The 21,409-nt window shown below is 48.4% G+C and overlaps 1 protein-coding gene and 1 long non-coding RNA gene across 2 annotated transcripts; one reads left to right on the top strand and one right to left on the bottom strand.

The window, feature by feature from the left end:
* Positions 1 to 6,646: 6,646 nt before the first annotated feature.
* Positions 6,647 to 13,879, bottom strand: LOC135317090 (uncharacterized). Its single transcript, XR_010376201.1, has 3 exons — positions 13,505 to 13,879; positions 12,860 to 12,927; positions 6,647 to 10,066 (listed from the first exon to the last, which is right to left on the bottom strand). It is a non-coding gene; the product is annotated as an uncharacterized LOC135317090 (long non-coding RNA).
* Positions 13,880 to 14,219: 340 nt separating this feature from the next.
* Positions 14,220 to 19,082, top strand: NEFM (neurofilament medium chain). The gene is made up of 3 exons (XM_064472631.1): positions 14,220 to 15,328; positions 15,598 to 15,722; positions 16,979 to 19,082. The coding sequence occupies exons 1-3, from the start codon at positions 14,267 to 14,269 to the stop codon at positions 18,495 to 18,497; spliced, it is 2,706 nt and encodes a 901-aa protein (XP_064328701.1). The 5' UTR covers positions 14,220 to 14,266; the 3' UTR covers positions 18,498 to 19,082.
* The last annotated feature ends 2,327 nt before the right edge of the window (positions 19,083 to 21,409 follow it).

Raw genomic sequence — 21,409 nt, 5'->3', positions numbered from 1 at the left:
GACAGATAAAAATTATCACAGTATTCAGGGAGAGAAATGTGCTGCTCTGCTGCGTAAGGAAAGGAAGGAGAAAGGAAGGCAATTCTTCTAAAAAATTCCCAAGACCTTGGTGTACTGTCAAGCCACCGCTGTTTTGCTGAAGGGACCGGCAGCCTCTCGCGCACCGCAGGAGCGTGGTGGCTTGCCACGGAAGGCAGAGCGGCTCCAGATGCGGGACGCGGTGGTGAAGCTGGCGCTGGTGCCCACGGCACGAGAGCGCACCCAGCTCGGGGGGCTGTTACCGCCCCCGCCTCTTTTGTCAATGCTGACCTCACACGCGTTATTTATTTAGAAAGGAAGATTTTAAGAGCACATACGTTTTTGCCTTGACCGCCAGAACCTATTGACTGCTGCTCTGTAAGAGAAATTAGGCTCCATTTATGCTTATGGAATATCCCTCTTCTAGTGCAGAACAGCATTTGGAGGTTGTAGGGAGCCCCTACACACAGAGTTATCACACAGAGCTGCTCCAAATGAACCCGCCTCCATTCCTTTCCATATTGCTTTCCAAACATCTTCATCCTAATTAAAAGGCATTTTTCACTAGTACGCAAGGATGTTAAAAACTGCAAATGAAGACAAGATCTGGCACGTCGAACGTTTCCTTTCTATGTTTGAAGGAGGTAATGCAGTTCCTGTGGGTGAAAAATAACAATTTGAAAAGAATCCAACCCTTTCTGCAGAAGGAAAGAAAAAAAAAGCGGTTCTTGGCATTCACATTTTAACACTAAGAGTGGCTGTTCTCAGCCTTAGCCTCCAACGTCTGTGTCGATAAACGGGATCTCTCAGCACGACTCCCCTCGAAGGCAGCGGTGGATATCGCTGCGGGGCAGGCGGTCCCGACACCGCAGCCCTGCGCCCGGGGCAGCACCCACAGCCCAGGGACTGCTGAGGCTGCAGCTGGAGAGGACCACAGCTGCATCAAGGACAGAGGCAACGTTTAAAATGCTGCCAGCCATCACCTTTTTCTCTTTTATTAATGGTAAAAAATATGGGATTAAGGAAAGCACCAAGAACTATCATGGAAGAGGATGGGGATTCCTCCAGGCAATAAATAAATAATATTATCTATTTCTATAAACAGGATTCAGTGCAAAAAAGAAGTTGTAGAAGCATGTTGGAGCAAACTGGGACCTGGAGGCAGCAGACACACACTTTGGGTGTGAAACCAACCAACCTGACCAGCGCAAAATGCTTCTTTTGGAAAGGGCAAAATGCTTTGGCGTTAATCCCAGAGTTATTTCTCCTTGTGACCAGCCTGCATCAGGACGAAGTAGCAGAGAAGCCAGACGACTGATGAGAATCATCAGCTCTTCATTATAGCTTTTCATCTTGACAGAAAATTTCATATTGCATCTTTCATTTTAATGACCTATTCAAACAATTACCTGAAAGAATTAAAATCAGGGACTAGGAGGAGTGCTTTTGGCTTATGATGGAAACGCACTGAAAACTCAAGCCAACAAATTTGTTCCTCCCCTTCTTACAAAAGTTTCCAAAACCACTAAACTCACGGTGAGAACTTTCTTTTAATATTGCTATAATTAGGTTTAGCAAAGAGGTGGAGAACATTAAGATCTAAAAAAAGCACCACACAAGAGTAAACAAATTACTTTGTTGGATGCTGCGTGGTGGAGTTATTAACTCAGCAGCCTCAGGGGCAGCGATGCACTGCTGGGAATGCGGAGTAACAGAGCAGCAATTTCTTGGGGCCGGCTTGAAGCTATACCCAAACTGTACTTGAACTATAGATGCGGTTCTACAAGCAAGTTATGCAAAAGGCAGCACCTCCGATGCTCCAGTCAGTGTGAGGGCGCAATATTGGAGAGGTGATAGAGAAAGGAAAAGTGCTAGGGTTGTGAATGTGCCTAATAAATCCAATAATATTTTAAATATTTACTTTTTTTTCTTTTAATATTGCCTACAGCAGCCTTAGCTGGACAGCGTAGCTACCTACGCCTTTCTAGCACACGTAGCGGTCAGACCACGTGGCTGCTTTGATCCGAGACATCTCAGTCCCCAGAGAAAGGAGGGATGAGCGAGCAGAGGGGAACCAGAAGGCCGTTCCCCCTGCGCCATCACCCTGGGCACGGATGTCTCGATGAACTCGGCAGGAATTCTGCATACGAAATGATGGCAGGTTACGGCCCATAGAATTTGATCCTAATAACACCACGCTAAGTTATCCTTGGCTTATTGAAAGGCATTTAATCACCGGAATGGACACCAGCACGGCAGCCGGGTCTGCAAACCCCACCCAGAGAGGGCAAAACTGACTTTGTGGTGGGGGATCAAGATGAGACCAAGCTACAACTTAAACCAGAGAATTTCATACATGAGTTGTTCTCATTACTGAGAGATTGTGAAAAACCCCTCCCTTTTATCTGGTAATTCCACCGGTGGATCTCACGTGCATTGCAACAAAGATGGTTTCATTACTTTCATTATCTCCGTATTCATTAGGCAGGAACAGAAGCACAGCGAGATGAAATGCTGCAGCCACGGCTCCCCGGTGAACACGTGGCAGAGGTGGAAAGAGGGGCCACATCCAGAGACCACGCAAACCATGCTGCCTCGTTACTGGATTAAGGGTTTTACTAACAAGAACTACAGTTGTTGAAATAAGAGCTGCTCGTTGGAAAAGTTCAAAGTCCCACAGGAGAAAAAGCAGGCTCAGTCCCTCTGCACCGTGCACATAAAAATATGCCACGGATTGCGTTTATGTTATACAAATAACCATCGTACCGCGGTGGAAGGAAGTGCACAATGAGGCCAAACTACAGCCGACGGCGGTGTGCAGGTACCACTTCCCCCAGCAGACAAAACAGATGGAAGATGAGACTAATCTGTGCGTGCACAACCAGAAGGCGTTTCCTTCCACCTTCAGCCGATGGGGAAGGGTGGCTCTGGGTGCCGGTGCAGTGCTGCAGGCCATAAAACCGGCCATAGGTTGCTATACGTGACAGGGCAGAGCTTGCCCTGGGCTGGCGCCTCCAGTGCTGCCACCACCATTTATCTGTGGGGCTCAGGTAGGCTCCCCGCACCCCACGCCCACCCCACGGCACGACTGTGCTCGGAGCGGGCGGGTCAGGCCCCCACGCGCGTGCGGCGAGCGGGCACTCGGCCTCCTCGGTGCCAGATGAGTAGTGAGTGGGAGCGTGGAGCGAGTGGCGGCGTTAGGGAGCGTGATCTGATGGGGAGAAAAGGGCTGCGACAGAAAATATGGGGAAGCAAGCTGGGGGAGGCAGAGTATGTGGTATGTCCAGGGTAAGGTCCTCATCCAAACCTGGCTTAAAAAGGAACGTTATTTTCCTTTCCTTCTCATTAGGGGCTAACCAGGGCATGGCTTTTCCCCTTGCATCATGGACTCGCCAGGCTCCCACGCTCCTGGAAGAAGCCGCCTGGGCAGGAGGCTGCTCTCATTTGCACCGGTGCCGCTGACGTTAGCAGCCAGCCCCTGGGAGTTTGTTCTCTTTCTGCTGCAGTTCTGCAGCGTGTCACTCCTGGCAAGGGCATAAATTTACTCCTGACTTTCCTTGGGATGATCAGAAACAGTCTATTGTGATCCTCAGTGCCAAAGGCAGGTCCATCGGTGACTGCTCTTTTGCACAGCGCAATGTATCGCGTCCCTTCCTGAAGGGTACGTTATCGCTCGCTCTGGGATTTTATATTAATGCCTCTAACAAAATAGTGTGTAAAGACCGTGTGCCCCAAATGACAGTGATAGCAGAATAGAAAATTTCATTTAGAAAAACCTTTTGAACAGGAGGGAAAGCTAGTTAAGGACGCTGATTTATGGCAGTGACAGATCTGCCGTATCAGAGGTGGGTTTTGTTGATGGAAAGGATCATTAAAATCCCAGGGAAATCTTGCTAGCCACCCGAGCCTGACCTTACGGAAACTCCCATTGAATTCCGTTCGAAGGACAAGCTGTGTAAGGCCGCCCGGCCCGTGCCCGCTGTCCGGCTGCTCGGGCAATCAATACCCCGCTGAGGCCAAACCAGGGGAGCCGGTGGTCCAGGGAGAGCTGTGGATGAGAAAAGGCGAGGAACGTTGCCATGGTCAGGCTCGATGGAGTTTTCCATAAACTGGGATCGCAGCGTGATCTCTGCTTCATGTTATGAAATTATAACTGCTGGACACAGCTAAAATGGGACATGATTATTATTTATGGGGCACTAGGAGGGAACGGCAGCATCTACAGAACGGATGTTGTTTGTGCCATTGATAGGAGAGGACATTGCATTGAAATAGGAAAAAAATCAATATCAAAAACAGCGTGAGTCACTGGAAGAGGTTTGTTGCAATCTTGGCTGCTGGCACGATGATGGAGAGGTCACCGCAAGGCAGAGGCATCAGGGAAATGGATGCATTGATGTAGAGGGAGCAGACTATGGCATATCAGAAGAAATGAGATTATTAGATAAAGCTTCCTCTCGTTCTCCACAAACATTGAATAATTCCCATTGGCTCTTTTAGAAAATTGGGTTAAGAGATCAATCGGGGGAGTTTTGTTTGCTTTATCTTTTAATTCTGAAACCTACAGACTTTACAATTGCCAAAATTTCAGAAACAACCTGCACTGTCAAGGCAAGGAGCATTTCAGATGATGATGCAGAATATTCTGACCTTGAAAATTACAGCTGATAACTTTTAAATTCTTTTCTCAAAGTGATTTCTGAGTGCATTTAATTGACACGGAGTCAGTTGATGGGACAAGATGTCAATCTGAAGCTTGGAAATTTGAAAAAGGAAAAAAAAAGAAAATTCCACCAAGTTTGCATGGCGCGGTCTTGCAGCATCACTGCGACCACAGCGTTACTGAAGGTCACTTGAGTTCCTGTACATTGATACCTGTTCTGTCCCTGTAGCTCCTTCTCACGCTCACCTTTGATGGGGGTAAGAAAGCTGCGTGGCGAACATGCTGATAGAGGATCAGCTAGACAAATGCTTACAAAGCAGAAACGGTGGAGTCTCAAAGCAATGAGATGCCTACAGGACTGCAATGAATATAATTGTTCCAAGGAATATAGAATTACATTTTATACTGGCAAATTTAGAAAAACATATTTTTGATGACCTTTCCTTCCATTCCAAATGGAAAACAAGCTCCTGTCTTGCCACAAACTTAGAGAGTCACTGGTATAATCAAATGTACAGCTGTCCAGAACACTCATTGATTTAAAAAAAAAAAAAAGCGCATTAAAAATTACCTTTGTTCTTTCCATTTTTAAATCACATTATGGAATCTTTTCAGAACTGCCACAGGCAGCTCCCTATAAACATCTCTCTTCTACTTTCTCCCTGTGGGATGGATGGCCTCCCTAGCCTAGCCTGTGTGCGTGTTCTGTACACTCCAGCTTTTATTTGCTATAACCTGACACCACTACTTTTAAACTTGTTTAAAAACTTTGGAATTTTACTCCAGCTGAGGACCTTGAGACAAAAGGAAGACTTACAGCTCCTGCTTAATTAAGACTTCAAAGGAGCTGTATATATTTTTTACAGTAAAATGCATTTGCAAAGTGTATTACTAAAGGCATTGATTTTTTTACTGTGAGTGTTTACATGATTCAATTTGATTTGTATTTATTGCTTCCCTCCTAATCAGCTTATAGTTATTTCTATTAAGAATGCTCTTTAGATGTTACAAGATTGGAGAAATTGAACGGACATTCCAGCCAAAAGCAGCGCAGGTTTCTGTATGTAGCTTTAAAAACATAAGGAATGCCTTGCAAAGCAAGCCCATCCCCGTAATTCCTTATCCAATTCTAGCAGAGGTCATGAGCTCGGGACGCAGAGTCCACATTTCTATCACAAAAGCATCAGGGCAATTGTCGCAGACCACGGGCGCTTTTGGGGATGAGGCAGTCAAACACGGACTCTGTTGTTGCATTTTGCGGCTGCGTATAAGAAAGTTGGTCCGGTTGCTACAAAGAGCGAGCTGTATTCAACCAAGGCCCTCGTGCCATTGTACGTTTGCAGCCTAATGTGGGGTTCTCATCCGGCAATATTTGATAAGCTGTTGGAAGAACATTTGAATCTTGCATTTGTTTAGGAAAAAAGCTGAAGCAGGTCATGGCAAGGAGTCCTGAGAGATGAAACGCCACCACGCTGTCGCAAATCAAAGAACAGCAGAATGACTGGGTTGCCCGGGCTCCTTTGAGCTCCTTGGCTAAAGTGATGTAATTCACATCAGGAAATCCTTAGGTTTTTCACCCATAAAGCCTTCGCATGAGGTAAGTCCTCCAAGCAGGACTACTTCAATATTCCCCCTTCCCTTAAATTTGCTGTAAAACTTTCTTACCTGAAAAACTTCTTCAGCTCTGTTCAACGTTTACAGTAGAGACCCACATCAGAAAAATAAACTATCTTTATGTACAGCATCTAAATAATAACAGATCCCTCAGAGGTCTCGGTAGCCTTCTGCAAGGTAGGCTCTTCCTTTAGCACTAATTAAAAAGAAAAAGCAGGAGTCATTGCAGCTATGTAGAGCCGTCACTGAGCTACAGCCTTTCATTGGCTCTCTCCACACAAATCAATTAAACATCCAGCATGAGAGCAATTAACCTAGATACCAGTTAGACTAGCAGGGATGACGTGTTTCCTTGCATCAGGCCTTTTATTTTAGAAATCAGAATAAACCATATTTAAGTGCACTTTTTTGCCTCAGTTTAAAACAAGTCAATAAAAGACAGAACAGCCAAATGTCGCAGGGAAGAAGCAGGGCGCAGGTGTTCCTTCGTGAGCGGTAAGGACTGAAGTAAAGCTGAGAGGAGAGGCAGGGTGACAGTAAACACAGGAGATAAACACAAATGCATATGGAGGAGCCAAGCCCACAAACAAATCAGTAGCAGCTGCCATGTATCATCTAGTAACTGCCTGCAGAGTTAGGTCCATGCATTTATAAGCATAAATCCTTGTAGATTATAGGGTTTATTCCCAGCTAGAGCAAATGTAGCCATCTCTCTGAAATCAGTGGAGCCACACTGATTTGTATTTGCTTTCAGTTTGCCCAGGAGCTCCCCACCTCGAGCCTAGACACCGCAAGAGTGCTCAGCCCACTTACACGATCAGCAGTTTTGCTGTGTTAAAATCTACTGGTTTCAGGTTGCGTCAGGCCCAGGATACTCTCAGCAAGCTAGTCCAGAGAGGAGGCGTTTTGAAAAACCGATCCCAAACGTAGGGGTGGTTTGCTCGTCAGCCCTGTGGTGAAAACAGCAGGCAGGGTTTCTCGGCAAGATCTGTGCGGCCACTGGATGGAAACATGGGACTTCTACCCCAATAACGCCTCTAACCGCTGGTGTGACGTATGCGTTGCAATAACCAACCTCAAAGCTGGCTGTTGCTGCGGCTAACTTTCTCTGATTTCCAGCCTGCAGTAATTTTTCTCCATCTTTAGTGGGAAGGAGCACTCTAGAAATAGTTTTGCCCTACAGCAGTGCTGTCATACACTACGTGCAACTCCAGGAAAAGTGGTCATAAAAGGAAGCATTGTGGCCGCTTTTCAAAGTTACATTTTTAGAAAGAGAGGGCTAGGGAAAAAAACCGCTCAAAACGAGGTAGGAAGAGCTATTTTTGATCACTTTATCACTAAAGGATTGCTATCCTGGCCTGTGCTATTTTCTGGATGGCAACTTTCAGGGTAGTTCAGTTTGAAACATCAGACAATACACGTAGGAAAAATGACCAGTGAGCCATAAAGCCAAGCAGAGCATAGAAGCATCAAAGGAACAAAGCCATGTTACTTCCTTTGCTTTTCATCTAAACCAATGAAATCTGAGTTTTTCTTTGCCTGGGCTGTGGCTCAGAGCTGATCCTTTGCAGCGCCTGGTCTTATTGTGTGCCTGAATCGGCCAGTTCTACAAAAGGCAGAATTGGGTGATTTAATACCTTGGGTACAGACACATTTTGCACAAGAGACCAGAAACCTGAAATCAGCCGTCTCCTGTCCATTGATTAGAGAACATCAGCATAGCATCCCATCGCACTCCTCTGCCACCCCGCTAATCCTGTAATTCAAAGGTAGGACCACAGGTTACCGCAGGCTGCGGTTCCTCAGCAGCGTACAGCTCCCGTTAGAGCTACGGCTTTTAGAAGATGTCACACGTGACATTCAGTACGTAGTTCAGCATAGGATCAAGAAACCCTGGTTTGAATTCTAACCAAACAGGCAATGCAATTTAAGCTAATGGACCTCAGCTGTGACTTCCAGACCCAATGCTATTCCAACCCCAGGCACATCCCTCTAACTCTACAGCAATACCCTGACTCACCCCCCACCAACTCCAGTTCTCTCTGACAAATTAATTTGCAATAACCCACTGAAACTAGTTCTAAAACACATAAACTCTGCCAACGTATCTCTGTTATGAGCCCTTTTTTCAATCCAGGGATAAATTAGTACTTTCTGTCTCATCAAAGGCAGTGTTGGGCATTCACCGCGGCTGAATATCCATCCGAAGCATCGGGGCACTCTCCACACCGGTGTCGCTGCACCTGGACCTAGTATAGGACCATAGCACCACAGTCCTCCCAGTCAGCTCGTGAGTTATCACAGCCTGGCTAAAGCTGGCTGTGATGAAATGGTACCACTAGGGTTGAAGGACGGTAACAGTAACAGAAAGGCACTACGCGTCGCTACGATTGAAGTCCTTAGAGCAGTCTTACACCTGCTACATTTTTTTCGGTATTTTCTGAAACGTGGGCGAGGATCCAACCCCAACACTGCACCCAAACCCGTTCACATCACTCTGGCATTATAGCAGGGCTGTAGCATCGCCGGTGCATCTCTGCTCAACTGATGATATAGAAGAATAGCACCAGAAAGGAAACTGAGGCTCAGGCTCTTCACCGAAGCTCGCTCCTTTTCTTGAGTAGGTGCGAGTTTGCTTCTGACTCTCTTGCATCAACCTTCACCTCCAAACCCTTTCTGCCAAAAAAAAAAAGCTGTTCTAGGCAGTCTTATTTCTGCTTTGTCAGGTTTTGGCTTCTCTGATACGGGAATCTACACAGCAATTTTCTGGTAGGAACCAAGTTTTCCAGTATCTATCTAAGGTACATGGCCATCGCTTCAGAAATGTTGTCGTTAAGAAGGGTCACAGTTCGTTTGTGTGCTGCATCTGCTTTTCACGTAGCAAGTTCATCGCACATCTACAGTTAATTGGTCAAAGAGCAGCTTAAAGAAGCAGTGGAACTGAGTTCAACATCCAGCCTAAGTGGCACGGACAGGGCTTTTGCTGGCCAAGGACCCGATATAGTGCTTGAATGTATTTGTGGTAAACTGAGGACGTGAATAGCTGTCATGGAGATGGAGGCACAAGATCTCCCTTTCCCTCTTACCCAAGAGAATGTCATTATCCCATATAATGCCAGAGAAAGCGGCAGTGATTTATAGTGGGATCTGAAACTTTTCTTGAATATCTTTCTATTATTAATCATAAGACTCTAGACTAAGCCCTTCACTGGAGTAATTCAGCACTGCTGGTCCTTTGTGGATTCACACAAGCAAAGAATTGGCCCTTGGAAACAGGGCACGAGGTGGCCATGAAAGAGAACATTGCATTACAGACATTATAAAATCAGCGTGCAATGCAGTGTTTTAAAAATGCAGGGAAAACACAGCTGAAAAATGTAGGTGGTACAGTAAATGTTTAGCTTTTTAAAGTTGGTAAATGACTGAAGTACGCTTGGAGCTGTGAAATCAGTCTTGGAGGAAACGTAGGTCTGTCCGTTTCTCTTGCAGCAAATAAATCAGGGAAAGTGAACAGCAGCAATGAGCTCAGGCACGATCTGTAGGAATTTGCAAGACATTTTTGTTCGCTGGTAAACTGAATGCAAATGCTGCTTTAGGGCTGTGCTTTCAGAAATTTATTATCTTCAAACGCATGAAGAAAATAATATAAGTGTCTGGAAATGTTTGATTTAAGGTCCTGAACTATGACCACGGGCTGAATGGGAACGATGAAAGGCAGGATGTGTTAGGCAAATGTTATTGTGTTGCTGTTCTCCCTTCAGAAAGTCCAGTCTAGAACAGAAAGAAAATGAACATGGAAATTTTTCAAAGCACAAGTGTTGCCCAGGAGGACCGTTGTATTTTACACTGTGGCATGCCATCAGAAAGCCCGCGTCGCTGCGTTAGCCAGGCTGCCCGGCCTCGCCAGTGCTCCCCGCTGGCCTGAGACAGAGGGAGGTGAAATGCCCACAGCTCAGTCCCCTCCCCTCCGCTCCCTCCCCTTCCCTTCGTTGTACCAGCTGTGTCCCCAAACGATGCTGAAGAGCATGTGTGAACGATCATAACTCACCATTAAACCCCCCCCATAGAATCTGATATTTCAAATCTCAAGATCCTGAATAAATTTAAAAAGAGAAACAGAAAAAGTAAATCCTTTAAAAGTTCCGCTTCCCGTGAAGGTGGTCGCCAGCCCTGCGCACTCGGGTGACGGCCCAATCCTGCCCACTCGTGGGCGTGCTGGCCGCGCCAAGAGGCTTCCTTAGGCACTAAGGTCCTAAAGCCTCTTTCAGGAAGCATCCAACACCATGCAGGCCCAGCCCTTAATGCAAAGTGTTTTCTTCCATATGTGCCACTTTATAAATATTACTGGGACGTGTCCTCAGCCGGACTGAAATGTCTGCCTCTGCTCTCCTGACTCTGCTGGAATGAGACCAGGTTACGCCAGCTGATTATCTGGGCCATTATTTATTATAAGTTTACCGTGACCAAATAAGGGTCTAGGACGTCAAGGTCTTCAGCTGACATAAATCGGTATCGCTTCCTTGGCTTGGAGAGTCACGCCAGTTTACATTACTCGGGTGTGGAACATAACAAGTGGACCAGATTCTGACTTCCTTACTTTATTTCTCTCTGACAAAATTCCTTCTGATGTTACTGTTTGCCCTCCTTGCATGGATTTCACTAAGACCTATCCAGGCTTAAATTGCTTAAGCTTAAGCTTAAATCAGGTTTCAATAGTTCCAACCAATTGCGTTGTATCATCTGTGCAGTTGCCTTCATTCCACTGCCTCTCTATAACATAAAAAGCCTGACCCCAAAAAACTCTTTTCTTCTACTCATCCGATTCTATAATTTTTTAAAAGATGCTCAAGTTAATTCATTATAATTGGGTATATTTTACACTCCTCTATCTGGGAGCAGCCAGGCTGCTTTGCAACTCCACCTTCTGTATTTTCTTTCCCTTTTTTTTTCCTTAAGGGAGCTGCAGAACTCAGTCTCACCCTCCCATAGCATTTCTTCAACGCAGGTTTGCCTGTAATTGTCTGTAATCCAGATTAAACTCAACGCTGCTGCTTTTCGATTCCGTGGGAATGCCTGTTCCTTCCCTTCTGCTTCAAAGCCCGAGACATCAGGTTGCAGTTTGCTCCGCAGTAGCAATGCTTGTTTGTTAAACTTTGAGGCAAAAAAAGTTCTCTATAAGCAGAAATACTAGCCTGCATTTCAAATCTCCGAAGTGGGTAGTGGTAGAAGGGAAACAGGGATTAGTTGCTCATCAGAAATAAGGCAACCTTTCAGACTGATTTCCCTGACTCATTCTAACCTTCAGATCACCTTGAGGATAACATAGCAGGAGTTCTGGCCACCTGCATCTGACTCCACATCAGGAACGAACATTAAAAGAATGTATTTTAAATTAAAACAACGTATTTTATTTCAGAACCGTTTCTGTACCTGCTTGTAAATGCCTCTCAGAATGCGAACTTCTCATCTAAATATCCTGATTTTTAAGGCAACCAATATGTGTCATGAAAATGATTGTATTCTATAAAAGTTTGCATTGCTTGAATTTCAATATTAAATAAATAAGTCAAACGCTGTCACTGCCTGCCTGTAAAGCAACGCTTTCTTTTGCATACTGGGTACATGGGTTTAAAACAAGCCATGCATGAGGGTATTTAACGAAAGGGAGCTCTATTACAAAGTTCAGCGTGCCCCTCCTTACTTGCTGTTCAACACCATTCGCTTGCTTTCAGAAGATTAGAAGGATGATAAAAGCTCCTGAGTACCTCTGGTAACCACAGGTTTTCTTTTACAGTAAGCTTTCCATACGTATAAAACCATGACCTGTTCCACCCCCACCCCCACCCCCCCCCAAGTCGTTACTTAACCAGGAGAAAAGCAGTAGCAAACCAGTAAACCGGATGGTAACGTATCTTTTTCCCTAAAAGGAAACACAATGCAATGCTGTGATAGACAGTAATTTTGTTTTGACTTCCAATTGAATCCAAAGGGATGCTTTTTGCCTACAGAGAAAACTTTTAGCAAAATTAATGGAACAGATTTAGAATCTGTGATTGCTTCAGTTACGATAAAACCTTTTCTCCATGTTTATCATGTGAAGCTCCAGCGAGGTGAACCAGGGGATCTAACTGCCTGTGCTTGCAAGTACAGCAGATACCTTGGATAATTCCGACTTCTCCGCTGACTGCAGTGCTGCAGTCCTATGACAGCATCATATTAATGAGCCAGCGGAGGTACGATGTTCCATGTGGTTTGCAAAGTTTAACCCTGTCCCTCAGACTTCTCTAACTCCCCACAGTGAAGACATGGCAGCAGCAAACCCAGGAACTGCGCCCGTCCCGGGTTAAAGGCAAGAAGGCAATTTTTGAGAAGGATTTTGCCCAGTAACAAGATCAGCTACTTAAAAATTCACAGGCTGCTGAGCACAGGCAGGCACACATTTTCAGCACCCTTCTGAACGAGGAGTTAAAATCTCCCCCCCCACCAGCATTCCTCCGCTTTGCGATGGGAGCCGTAGCAGGGCTTTTTCTAGCACCAGCGATTTTTTGTTTCTTTGCAGCTTACTGTGTAGCTGTAATCCATCCGGGAGGAGTTCGAAGTCTGGCTGGCAGCTAGTCACTGCAGTGCAACCCCTACAAAGTACATTGTACCATGTAAACACGGTTTTTAACAAGGTTTCAAAGAAGGAGAATTTATTTCTAAGCAATGCACCAAGATTAAAATGTGCGGGTGGGAGGAAAAGAGAGGAAGAAAGGGAGGGGAAGAACAACCAGGATTGATGATTTTGGATGCCGGGGGGGGTCTTCCAAACTCTCGTTTCCTGCCCGGCTGCTCCGGCGCTGCGGCGGCCGCATCCAGCCTCCCCCCGCAGATCCCCCGTCCTCCGCCCCGGGCGCGGCGAAGCCTTTGCAGGGAGCTCTCCCTGCCGCAGAGCGGCCCGGGGAACCCTCCCAGCCGCGCTCCTCTGCCCGCCTTTGACCTTCAAATGTCAGGCCCCGCCTGGGGAAGGGGGATGCGGGCGCTGGGCGGGGCGGGGGGCTGCATGCTGGGACCCCTCTGCCCCCCGCTCGCCCCGGGACTGCGCGGGGCGCCCCGCGCCCGGCGGGAGCTGCCCGTGGTGCTGCAGCCGCCGGTGCCGCCCCCGCCCCAGCCCCGCCCCGGCGCCGACCCCCGCCCCGGCGCCGACCCCCGCCCCGGCGCCGACCCTACCCTCGGGCTCCGCCGGCCGCTGCTCCGCCGCCCCCCGCAGCGGCCCGGTGCTGGCACCGCGCTGCGCTCCGCCATGGCCGCTGCGGGAGGGGGCGGGCGGGGGCGGGGGAGAGAGAAAAGAGAGACAAGGAAATAAAGAAAAAATAAAGAAAAGGAAAAGAAAGAATAAAATAAAGAAAATAAAGGAAAGAGGAAAAATTAGAAACGGGAAAAAAAGCAAAAATAAATTAAAGGATAAGAAAGAAAGAAAAGATAAAGAAAAAGGCGAAAGCAAGAAAGCAAGAAAGCAAGAAAGCAAGAAAGAAAGAAAGAAAGAAAGAAAGAAAGAAAAAAGAAGGAGGGAGAAGGCCTAGGGAAGGGGGGAGAAAGGAGCAAGGGTCGAGAGGGAAGGAGCAGGGGAAAGGGGGAGCGGGGCAAGGGGGAAGGGGGTGGGAAGGGGGGAAGGAGGAGCGGGGGCAAGGGACAAGGGACAAGGGGGAAGGGGGGCGAAGCCAGGGGAAGGAGGAATGAAGGGGCGTCCGGGGGGAGGGGGGCATGAGGGGCCGGGGGGCCGGGGAGGGGGGGTCGGGCAGGCGGGGCCGGGGCCCGGGGCAGGAGCGGGAGGCGGGGCCGGGCAGGCGGGCGCGGGGCAGGGCCGGGGGGGAGGCCGCCCCCCGCACACGTGTGCGGGGCCGCCCCGCTGCCGCCCGGCGGGGCTATATAAGGGGCGGCGGCGGCCGGAGTAGCGCCGCGCCGCCGCCCGCCACCCCCGAGTGCTCCACCATGAGCTACACCATGGAGCCCCTGGGCAACCCCTCGTACCGGCGGGTGACCGAGACCCGGGCCACCTACAGCCGGGCCAGCGCCTCCCCGTCCAGCGGCTTCCGCTCGCAGTCCTGGTCCCGGGGCTCCGGCAGCACCGTCTCCTCCTCCTACAAGCGCCCCAACCTGGGGGTGCCCCGGGCCGCCTACGGCTCCACGGTGCTGAGCTCCGCCGAGAGCCTGGACGTGAGCCAGTCCTCGCTGCTGAACGGCGCGGCGGAGCTGAAGCTGAGCCGCTCCAACGAGAAGGAGCAGCTGCAGGGGCTGAACGATCGTTTCGCCGGTTACATCGAGAAGGTGCATTACCTGGAGCAGCAGAACAAGGAGATCGAGGCGGAGCTGGCGGCGCTGCGGCAGAAACACGCCGGGCGGGCGCAGCTGAGCGATGCCTACGAGCAGGAGCTGCGGGAGCTGCGCGGGGCCCTGGAGCAGGTGAGCCACGAGAAGGCGCAGATCCAGCTGGATTCGGAGCACATCGAGGAGGACATCCAGCGCCTGCGGGAGCGCTTCGAGGACGAGGCGCGGCTGCGCGATGAGACGGAGGCCACCATCCGCGCCCTGCGCAAGGAGATGGAGGAGGCCTCGCTGATGCGGGCGGAGCTGGACAAGAAGGTGCAGTCGCTGCAGGACGAGGTGGCTTTTCTGCGGGGCAACCACGAGGAGGAGGTGGCCGAGCTGCTGGCGCAGCTGCAGGCGTCCCACGCCACCGTGGAGAGGAAGGACTACCTGAAGACCGACCTGACCACGGCGCTGAAGGAGATCCGCGCCCAGCTGGAGTGCCAGTCCGACCACAACATGCACCAGGCCGAGGAGTGGTTCAAGTGCCGCTACGCCAAGCTGACGGAGGCCGCCGAGCAGAACAAGGAGGCCATCCGCTCCGCCAAGGAGGAGATCGCCGAGTACCGCCGCCAGCTGCAGTCCAAGAGCATCGAGCTGGAGTCGGTGCGTGGCACCAAGGAGTCGCTGGAACGGCAGCTCAGCGACATCGAGGAGCGCCACAACAACGACCTCAGCACCTACCAGGTAGCGGGGAGGTGTCCCGGGCCCCGCCGAGCCCGCTGGGTGCGGGGGGGCGCGGTGCCGGGGTACCGGCTCCGCGGGAGGGATGCTGCGGGGCGCGCAGGGGGAGCGGGAGGTGTCGGGGAGGGCGGTGGGAGCCGCTGGGTCCTGCCCTGAGCCTGGCGCTGCCTCCCAGGGCAGCGGAGAGAGTTTCTGAAAGTCCCCCTTGAGAAGTTTCCCTGCGCGAAGCGTGTGTGTCTGTGTCACAGAGGTTTTCTGCTTCTCCGTTGCAGGACACGATTCATCAGCTGGAGAACGAGCTTAGAGGAACAAAGTGGGAAATGGCACGTCACTTGAGGGAATACCAGGACCTCCTCAATGTCAAGATGGCCCTGGATATTGAGATTGCTGCATACAGGTACAGTAGGATCATTGCAGACATGTCTGGAATATTAATAGCACTGCAGATGCTGCTGGCTTGGGAAGCTTTCCCACAGATAAGAAATACCCGCATGCAGTGAACACGAGTAAAATTAGAGCTTGGCTAAATTAAGTGTTTCAAAATCTACACGGACCACAGAGCGTTTGCAGTGAGAACCCAGGGCTCGTTAGGGACGGGCTCTCTGGCAATCGGTGGCAAAGCTCCCAGCGAGCTCAGTGGGCACAGGATAGCGTGACTCAGTGCAGAGGCACCCCGGTGCCGCATTCTGCCCTTGTTTACAACAGCAGAAGATGCAGCAAAAGACAAGTTTATTTTTAATTCGTGTTTACTCTGCTTTGCATATGCCTAGCAAGCGGTGCTTGTCACTTGAGTTCCCTTTTATCACTTGAAAGAGACAGTGTACTTGCTTGATCATGGTTTGAAGCAGGGAGTGCTAACCTGCTTGTCACAAACACTTTTGCTTTTCTTGCTCAACTTTCCTTTAAAGGCATCCACTCTAATCTGGAGCAGGAACGTTGCTTGCTATTGCCATCACCTGGCAGTTTTTTTTAGTCTTCTTCTGATCACTTAGAACTCTCAGCGGAGAACTGCTTTTTCTGGGTCACAGGCTTAGATGAAAAACATGCGTTTGAATATAGGGAAAGTAAAACCAAAAAACCCCATCTGCAGATCTGCTTAAATTCCTGAGGTTGTTCAGACAAACACACAGACACCCCAGGGTCTATAGCTGCTTGCTGCCAAAGTTAGCTGAACAAAGGTCCCATCTGTTTTCATGGTGGATGCCTGAACTGTTGAACTAGGAACCATGCTCTAATTGGCTTTGAATGCCTCAGCCACAATATTTGATTTGGGTCTGTTGGCTGTGTCAAATTCTCAGTTTGCCCAAGCCGTAGCGCATCCCATGAAGCTAATGGCTTTGCCATACTCAGTGCTGACTTGTGCCCTAATGAAGTTTTTGACTTTAAGGATAAAATTCAACTGATCAGCTGAAGGTGTTACACTTGCCACATGCAAACCAAGCTAAAAGCTGTTTGCTGAATATGAATTTTGCAAAAGAGCTGATTCAAGGAAAGCTGAACTGGGGCTGTGAGCAATGGATTGTGCTGATCAGCTCTAGCATATTCCACATACAAACTGGTTTCATCCTGCTGACAGGGAAATATTCTAATAGCTGTCCTTTACATTGGGTTTCTATGCTCATTATTTTTTTTTCCTCCTCCTGATTCCCTTAGGAAGCTACTGGAGGGCGAAGAGACAAGATTCAGTGCCTTCTCTGGAAGCATTACTGGACCCATCTTCACACACAGACAACCATCTGTCACAATAGCATCCACTAAAATTCAGAAAACAAAAATCGAACCACCAAAGCTGAAGGTCCAGCACAAGTTTGTAGAAGAAATCATTGAAGAGACAAAGGTAGAAGATGAAAAGTCTGAAATGGAAGATGCCCTCGCAGCTGTGGCAGAAGAAATGGAAGCCAAGGCCCAGCAAGAACAGGAGGAAGAAAAAGCAGAAGAAGCTGCTGCAGAGGAAGAAACTGTCTCTGAAAAGGCAGCTGCACCTGAGGAAGAAGAGAAGGAGGAAGAGGAAGCTGAGGAGGAGGAAGCTGCAAAATCTGATGCTGCAGAAGAAGGAGGTTCTGAAAAAGAAGAAATAGAGGAAAAAGAAGGGGAGGAGGCTGAGGAAGAGGGGGAAGAAGCTGAGGCCAAGGGCAAACCTGAAGAAGTAGCGGCAAAGGTAGAGAAGGTCAAAACACCTCCCTCAAAGTCACCCCCTAAATCTCCCCCTAAATCCCCTGTAACGGAGCCGGCCAAGGCTGTCCAGAAAGAAGCAGCTGCAGAACCAGGAAAAGAACAGAAGGTGGAGAAAGGTGCTGAGAAAGCAGCCAAGGAGGAGGAGAAAGCGGCATCCCCAGAGAAGCCAGCGACACCAAAGGTAACCTCTCCAGACAAGGCAGCAGCCCCGGAGAAGCCTGCCACCCCGGAGAAAGCAGTGACCCCGGAGAAGCCGGCGACCCCGGAGAAGCCAGCGACCCCGGAGAAGCCGGCGACCCCGGAGAAGCCCCGCTCTCCGGAGAAGCCCCGCTCTCCGGAGAAGCCAGCAACTCCAGAGAAGCCCCGCTCTCCGGAGAAGCCAGCGACCCCGGAGAAGCCCCGCTCTCCGGAGAAGCCAGCGACCCCGGAGAAGCCCCGCTCTCCGGAGAAGCCAGCGACCCCGGAGAAGCCCCGCTCTCCGGAGAAGCCAGCGACCCCGGAGAAGCCCCGCTCTCCGGAGAAGCCAGCGACCCCGGAGAAGCCCCGCTCTCCGGAGAAGCCAGCCTCCCCGGTCAAAGATGAAAAGGCTGTGGTGGAGGAGACCATCACTGTCAAAAAGGTAACAAAAATTAGTGCAGAGGTAGAGAAGGATGCCAGGAAAGAAGACATTGCAGTGAATGGTGAGGTGGAGGAGAAAAAGGAAGAGGAGGAATCCAAAGAGAAGGAGGCTGAGGAGGAAGACAAGGGAGTTGTCACCAATGGCCTAGATGTGAGCCCAATTGATGATAAGGGTGAGAAAATTGTAGTAACCAAAAAAGCAGAGAAAATCACTGGTGAAGGTGGGGACAGTACAACCACGTATATCACAAAGTCAGTGACAGTCACTCAGAAGGTAGAGGAACATGAAGAAAGCTTTGAGGAGAAATTAGTGTCCACCAAGAAAGTGGAGAAAGTTACTTCACATGCTGTAGTAAAAGAGATTAAAGAGACCGAATAAAATAAATCATAGCTAAATTAAAAAAAAAAAAATTAAAGAGCTTGGGTCGGTGCAAAAGGTTAAGCCATATGACAGCTGCAAAATGCATGTGAGTGACGGCTTCAAAGCAGAACGGGTTCTCTCATGGAGGCTCCAGACACACAGTATTTTACTTTTTTGTGCAATATAGGGGAGGGGGGGGGAATGCATGCAGGCTCAAGATGTACTCCCTCCACAGAGCTTGGGGCTCTACAAAAATAATACTAATAATAGTGCATGAGACGAAATGTGCAAAGGAAGCTTTTGAATTTCCTGAGCTGTTGGAGGGACATATCTGAGGAATGACTTAAGATGTATTATGCAAAGAACCAACTGAGCCAAAAACAAACAGAAAACAGTAATAGAATATTCATGAGAACCAGAACTCTCCTAGCCTTAAAAAAAAAAAAAAGCTACTTATAAATAATTATGTTTACCTCACTGGTGCAATTAGGGTGGACTTTTGCTCATGGGAGAACCTAGTTGACATGCACAGTACGCAACCTTTTGTTGTTTGATGTAAAACAGTCACAGCAGTTCTTGCTCAATAAAGGTCAATACTGAAAACATGACTTGTCTGGTGACTTTCTTTCCCCACTCAGATCCTTCCCTGAAGTTGGGTACACTGTCCTGAACGGGAGCACAGTTGCATGGGTTGAAAAGTTGCTTGAGTTTTTCCTCAGTGTTCTCATTTAGAAAAGGGGTTTGAATTGGGTATGATGAATGAATTTCCTGTAACACAACACAAATACTTGAGCTGGTTTAAGCAAATATTTAAAAAGCCATATCCCAGGCTTTCTAGAGAAAAGAGGGATCTGCTGAATTCTGCTGCCTGGCCTTTAGGTGTTTAGAGGGGTTGCAACTGTTTTTGCTGGCAACGGGAAGGTCTCTAAGCCATGTGCTGCTAACATCACTTACCTGAGCGGTCCTGCCTGCCCCAAGTATAAGAGCGTTAAACTCTGCTGCCAGTATAATATTCCTCCCTGCGCACCAGTCTCAACATGTAAAGACAGCCTCAAAGATGTGGCAATTTCCAGATCCTTCCTTCATTTTCCTGTGAAGATAGCCTCTCCATGAGCCACAACTGGTCATGGTCTCTCCTATGACACTTACTTTGTCACTGAAGAGTGCAAAGACCCATTAAGAAATTGCATGTGTTCATCAAAATGGGGTAGCTTCTCTTTTTTTTCTTTTTTCCCCCTCATGCTTTAGTTATACGGGAACATCCTTACAAACTCTGTCTCAAATGATCAATGGGTGTAATCTGCCTCTGTACACAAAGCTCCAAAATTGAGGGCAAATAAATTCCTGGAAAAAGACAACTGTCCCAGAAATGGTACTGGTATTGTGTATCAAAAATATTCCTAACCTCATTTTTTAGATATTTGTCCACTTGAAAACAGCTGTAGAAATGAGACCCTGCTGGAGTCTGCACTGAGGCTACGTAGGGCTCAGATTATACCTGGTCAGACTGACAGATAAAGCCAAATTAAAGCATTTTCTTGATTTCCAGTTGAAAGGTCTCCTGTGGCCCATGTCTACTGCCACTTCCAGGTTGGCTTTATTAAGGAGAAAGCCAATTAAAGGGCCCTCTAAAATCCCACTACATGGAAAATAAATGGAGACAAATGGCACAAAGGGAAAAAGAGGAGGGCCCCAACTCTGATCCAGGGAACTAACATGTCTTATTATGGGATTAATATTGAGTTTGCTTCTATCACGTTTCAAAAGGAAACTGAAGAATGCTGCTACTGCCTTACCTCCCGTAACGAGCAAAGACAGGCAAATCACTCTTAAGCCTGGGTTCAGTACGTGCACTGTCCTGAAATCTGTTGGCTAATTGAGGGTCTGATCAAAATCTATGATTTGCATATGCCTTCCAATTCTTTACCCTATCAATAATTGAAGATCAAGTAGTTTTTAATTGAAAGGGTTCTGCACGTTTTTCACTCGAGAAATTGTAAAAAGTCCACGGCAGATAAGCCTTTCAAATACATCTGAATGTCTTTGTGTAGCAAAGTAATGGATGTTTCTCCTGCTGATATCAATAATGGAAATCTGTGCTCAACAGCTTGCTGGGTGAGTGACATTTAATTAAAGCAGAGTTAGGAAATTAAATGGCAGCTTCTGTGTGGCGCGCTTATTTGTGAAAGTTACATGTGTATGCGACATAAAAACAGCTATACCTTTACGAATAAGAAGTAGCCCAGTCACACTCGCCTATTGTCACCAAGCGTTTGCACCAAGTTATGTTAAAATACAGAAATGGCCATTGGTCTGTGAGCATTGAAGCTCTTTTTCTCTTGGGTCTAGTCAAAATTTTCAAGAGAACACCACCACTAAAACAAAAAACTAAACCAGGGACCAATATTTAACCTAAAACGTTCTGTTTATGCGCTTCCAACTAAATTTTAGAATCTCCTAAAATGTCACAGCTGCAAAACCAGTGGGCTACCACCCCTCAGCAGAGAAAGTCAGGCATCGTCAGCATCAAGATGAAGAAGGGTCACCTTGTACAGTGAATTAAACGTCAACGGCAGCGGGAGACTCAAGGACACATAGTTAACGTGGGCTCACACCGGTGCAGGTGGGATCCCACACTGGCTTGCGCTTTTGCACGTTACACTTTCTTTTCAGTTCTGGTAGGACACAGGTACAAGGACCCAGAGATTATCATCTGTGTTGGTTCGGATCTGCTTGCGCAGCGGCCGCCCAACCAGGATTGCAGCTGCTTGCACGAGGGGGCTGGAGCAACGCTCCTGCCCAGGGTGCGTCGGCTGTCCTGAATGGTTTTGGGAAGTGGCAGCACAGCCTGGTGGGAGGTGAACTCCTGGGCTACCCCCTGGCACGGTATATTTGCAAAATATCCTCATTTTCCTCCCCTTTCCCACCCA

Source organism: Phalacrocorax carbo, chromosome 24 (assembly GCF_963921805.1).
Source record: "Phalacrocorax carbo chromosome 24, bPhaCar2.1, whole genome shotgun sequence".
NCBI classification, from domain to species: Eukaryota; Metazoa; Chordata; class Aves; order Suliformes; family Phalacrocoracidae; genus Phalacrocorax; species Phalacrocorax carbo.
The sequence above is the reverse complement of the archived record's forward strand: the minus strand, read 5'-3'. Positions and strand labels throughout refer to the sequence as shown.

What these genes read in the sequence shown, in the direction of transcription:
- NEFM (XM_064472631.1), top strand. Translation starts at nt 14,267, where the DNA reads ATGAGCTACACCATGGAGCCCCTGGGCAACCCCTCGTACCGGCGGGTG. An exon ending in ACGACCTCAGCACCTACCAG is followed by an intron (nt 15,329 to 15,597) that starts GTAGCGGGGAGG and finishes TCTCCGTTGCAG; the next exon opens with GACACGATTCATCAGCTGGA. An exon ending in ATTGAGATTGCTGCATACAG is followed by an intron (nt 15,723 to 16,978) that starts GTACAGTAGGAT and finishes TGATTCCCTTAG; the next exon opens with GAAGCTACTGGAGGGCGAAG.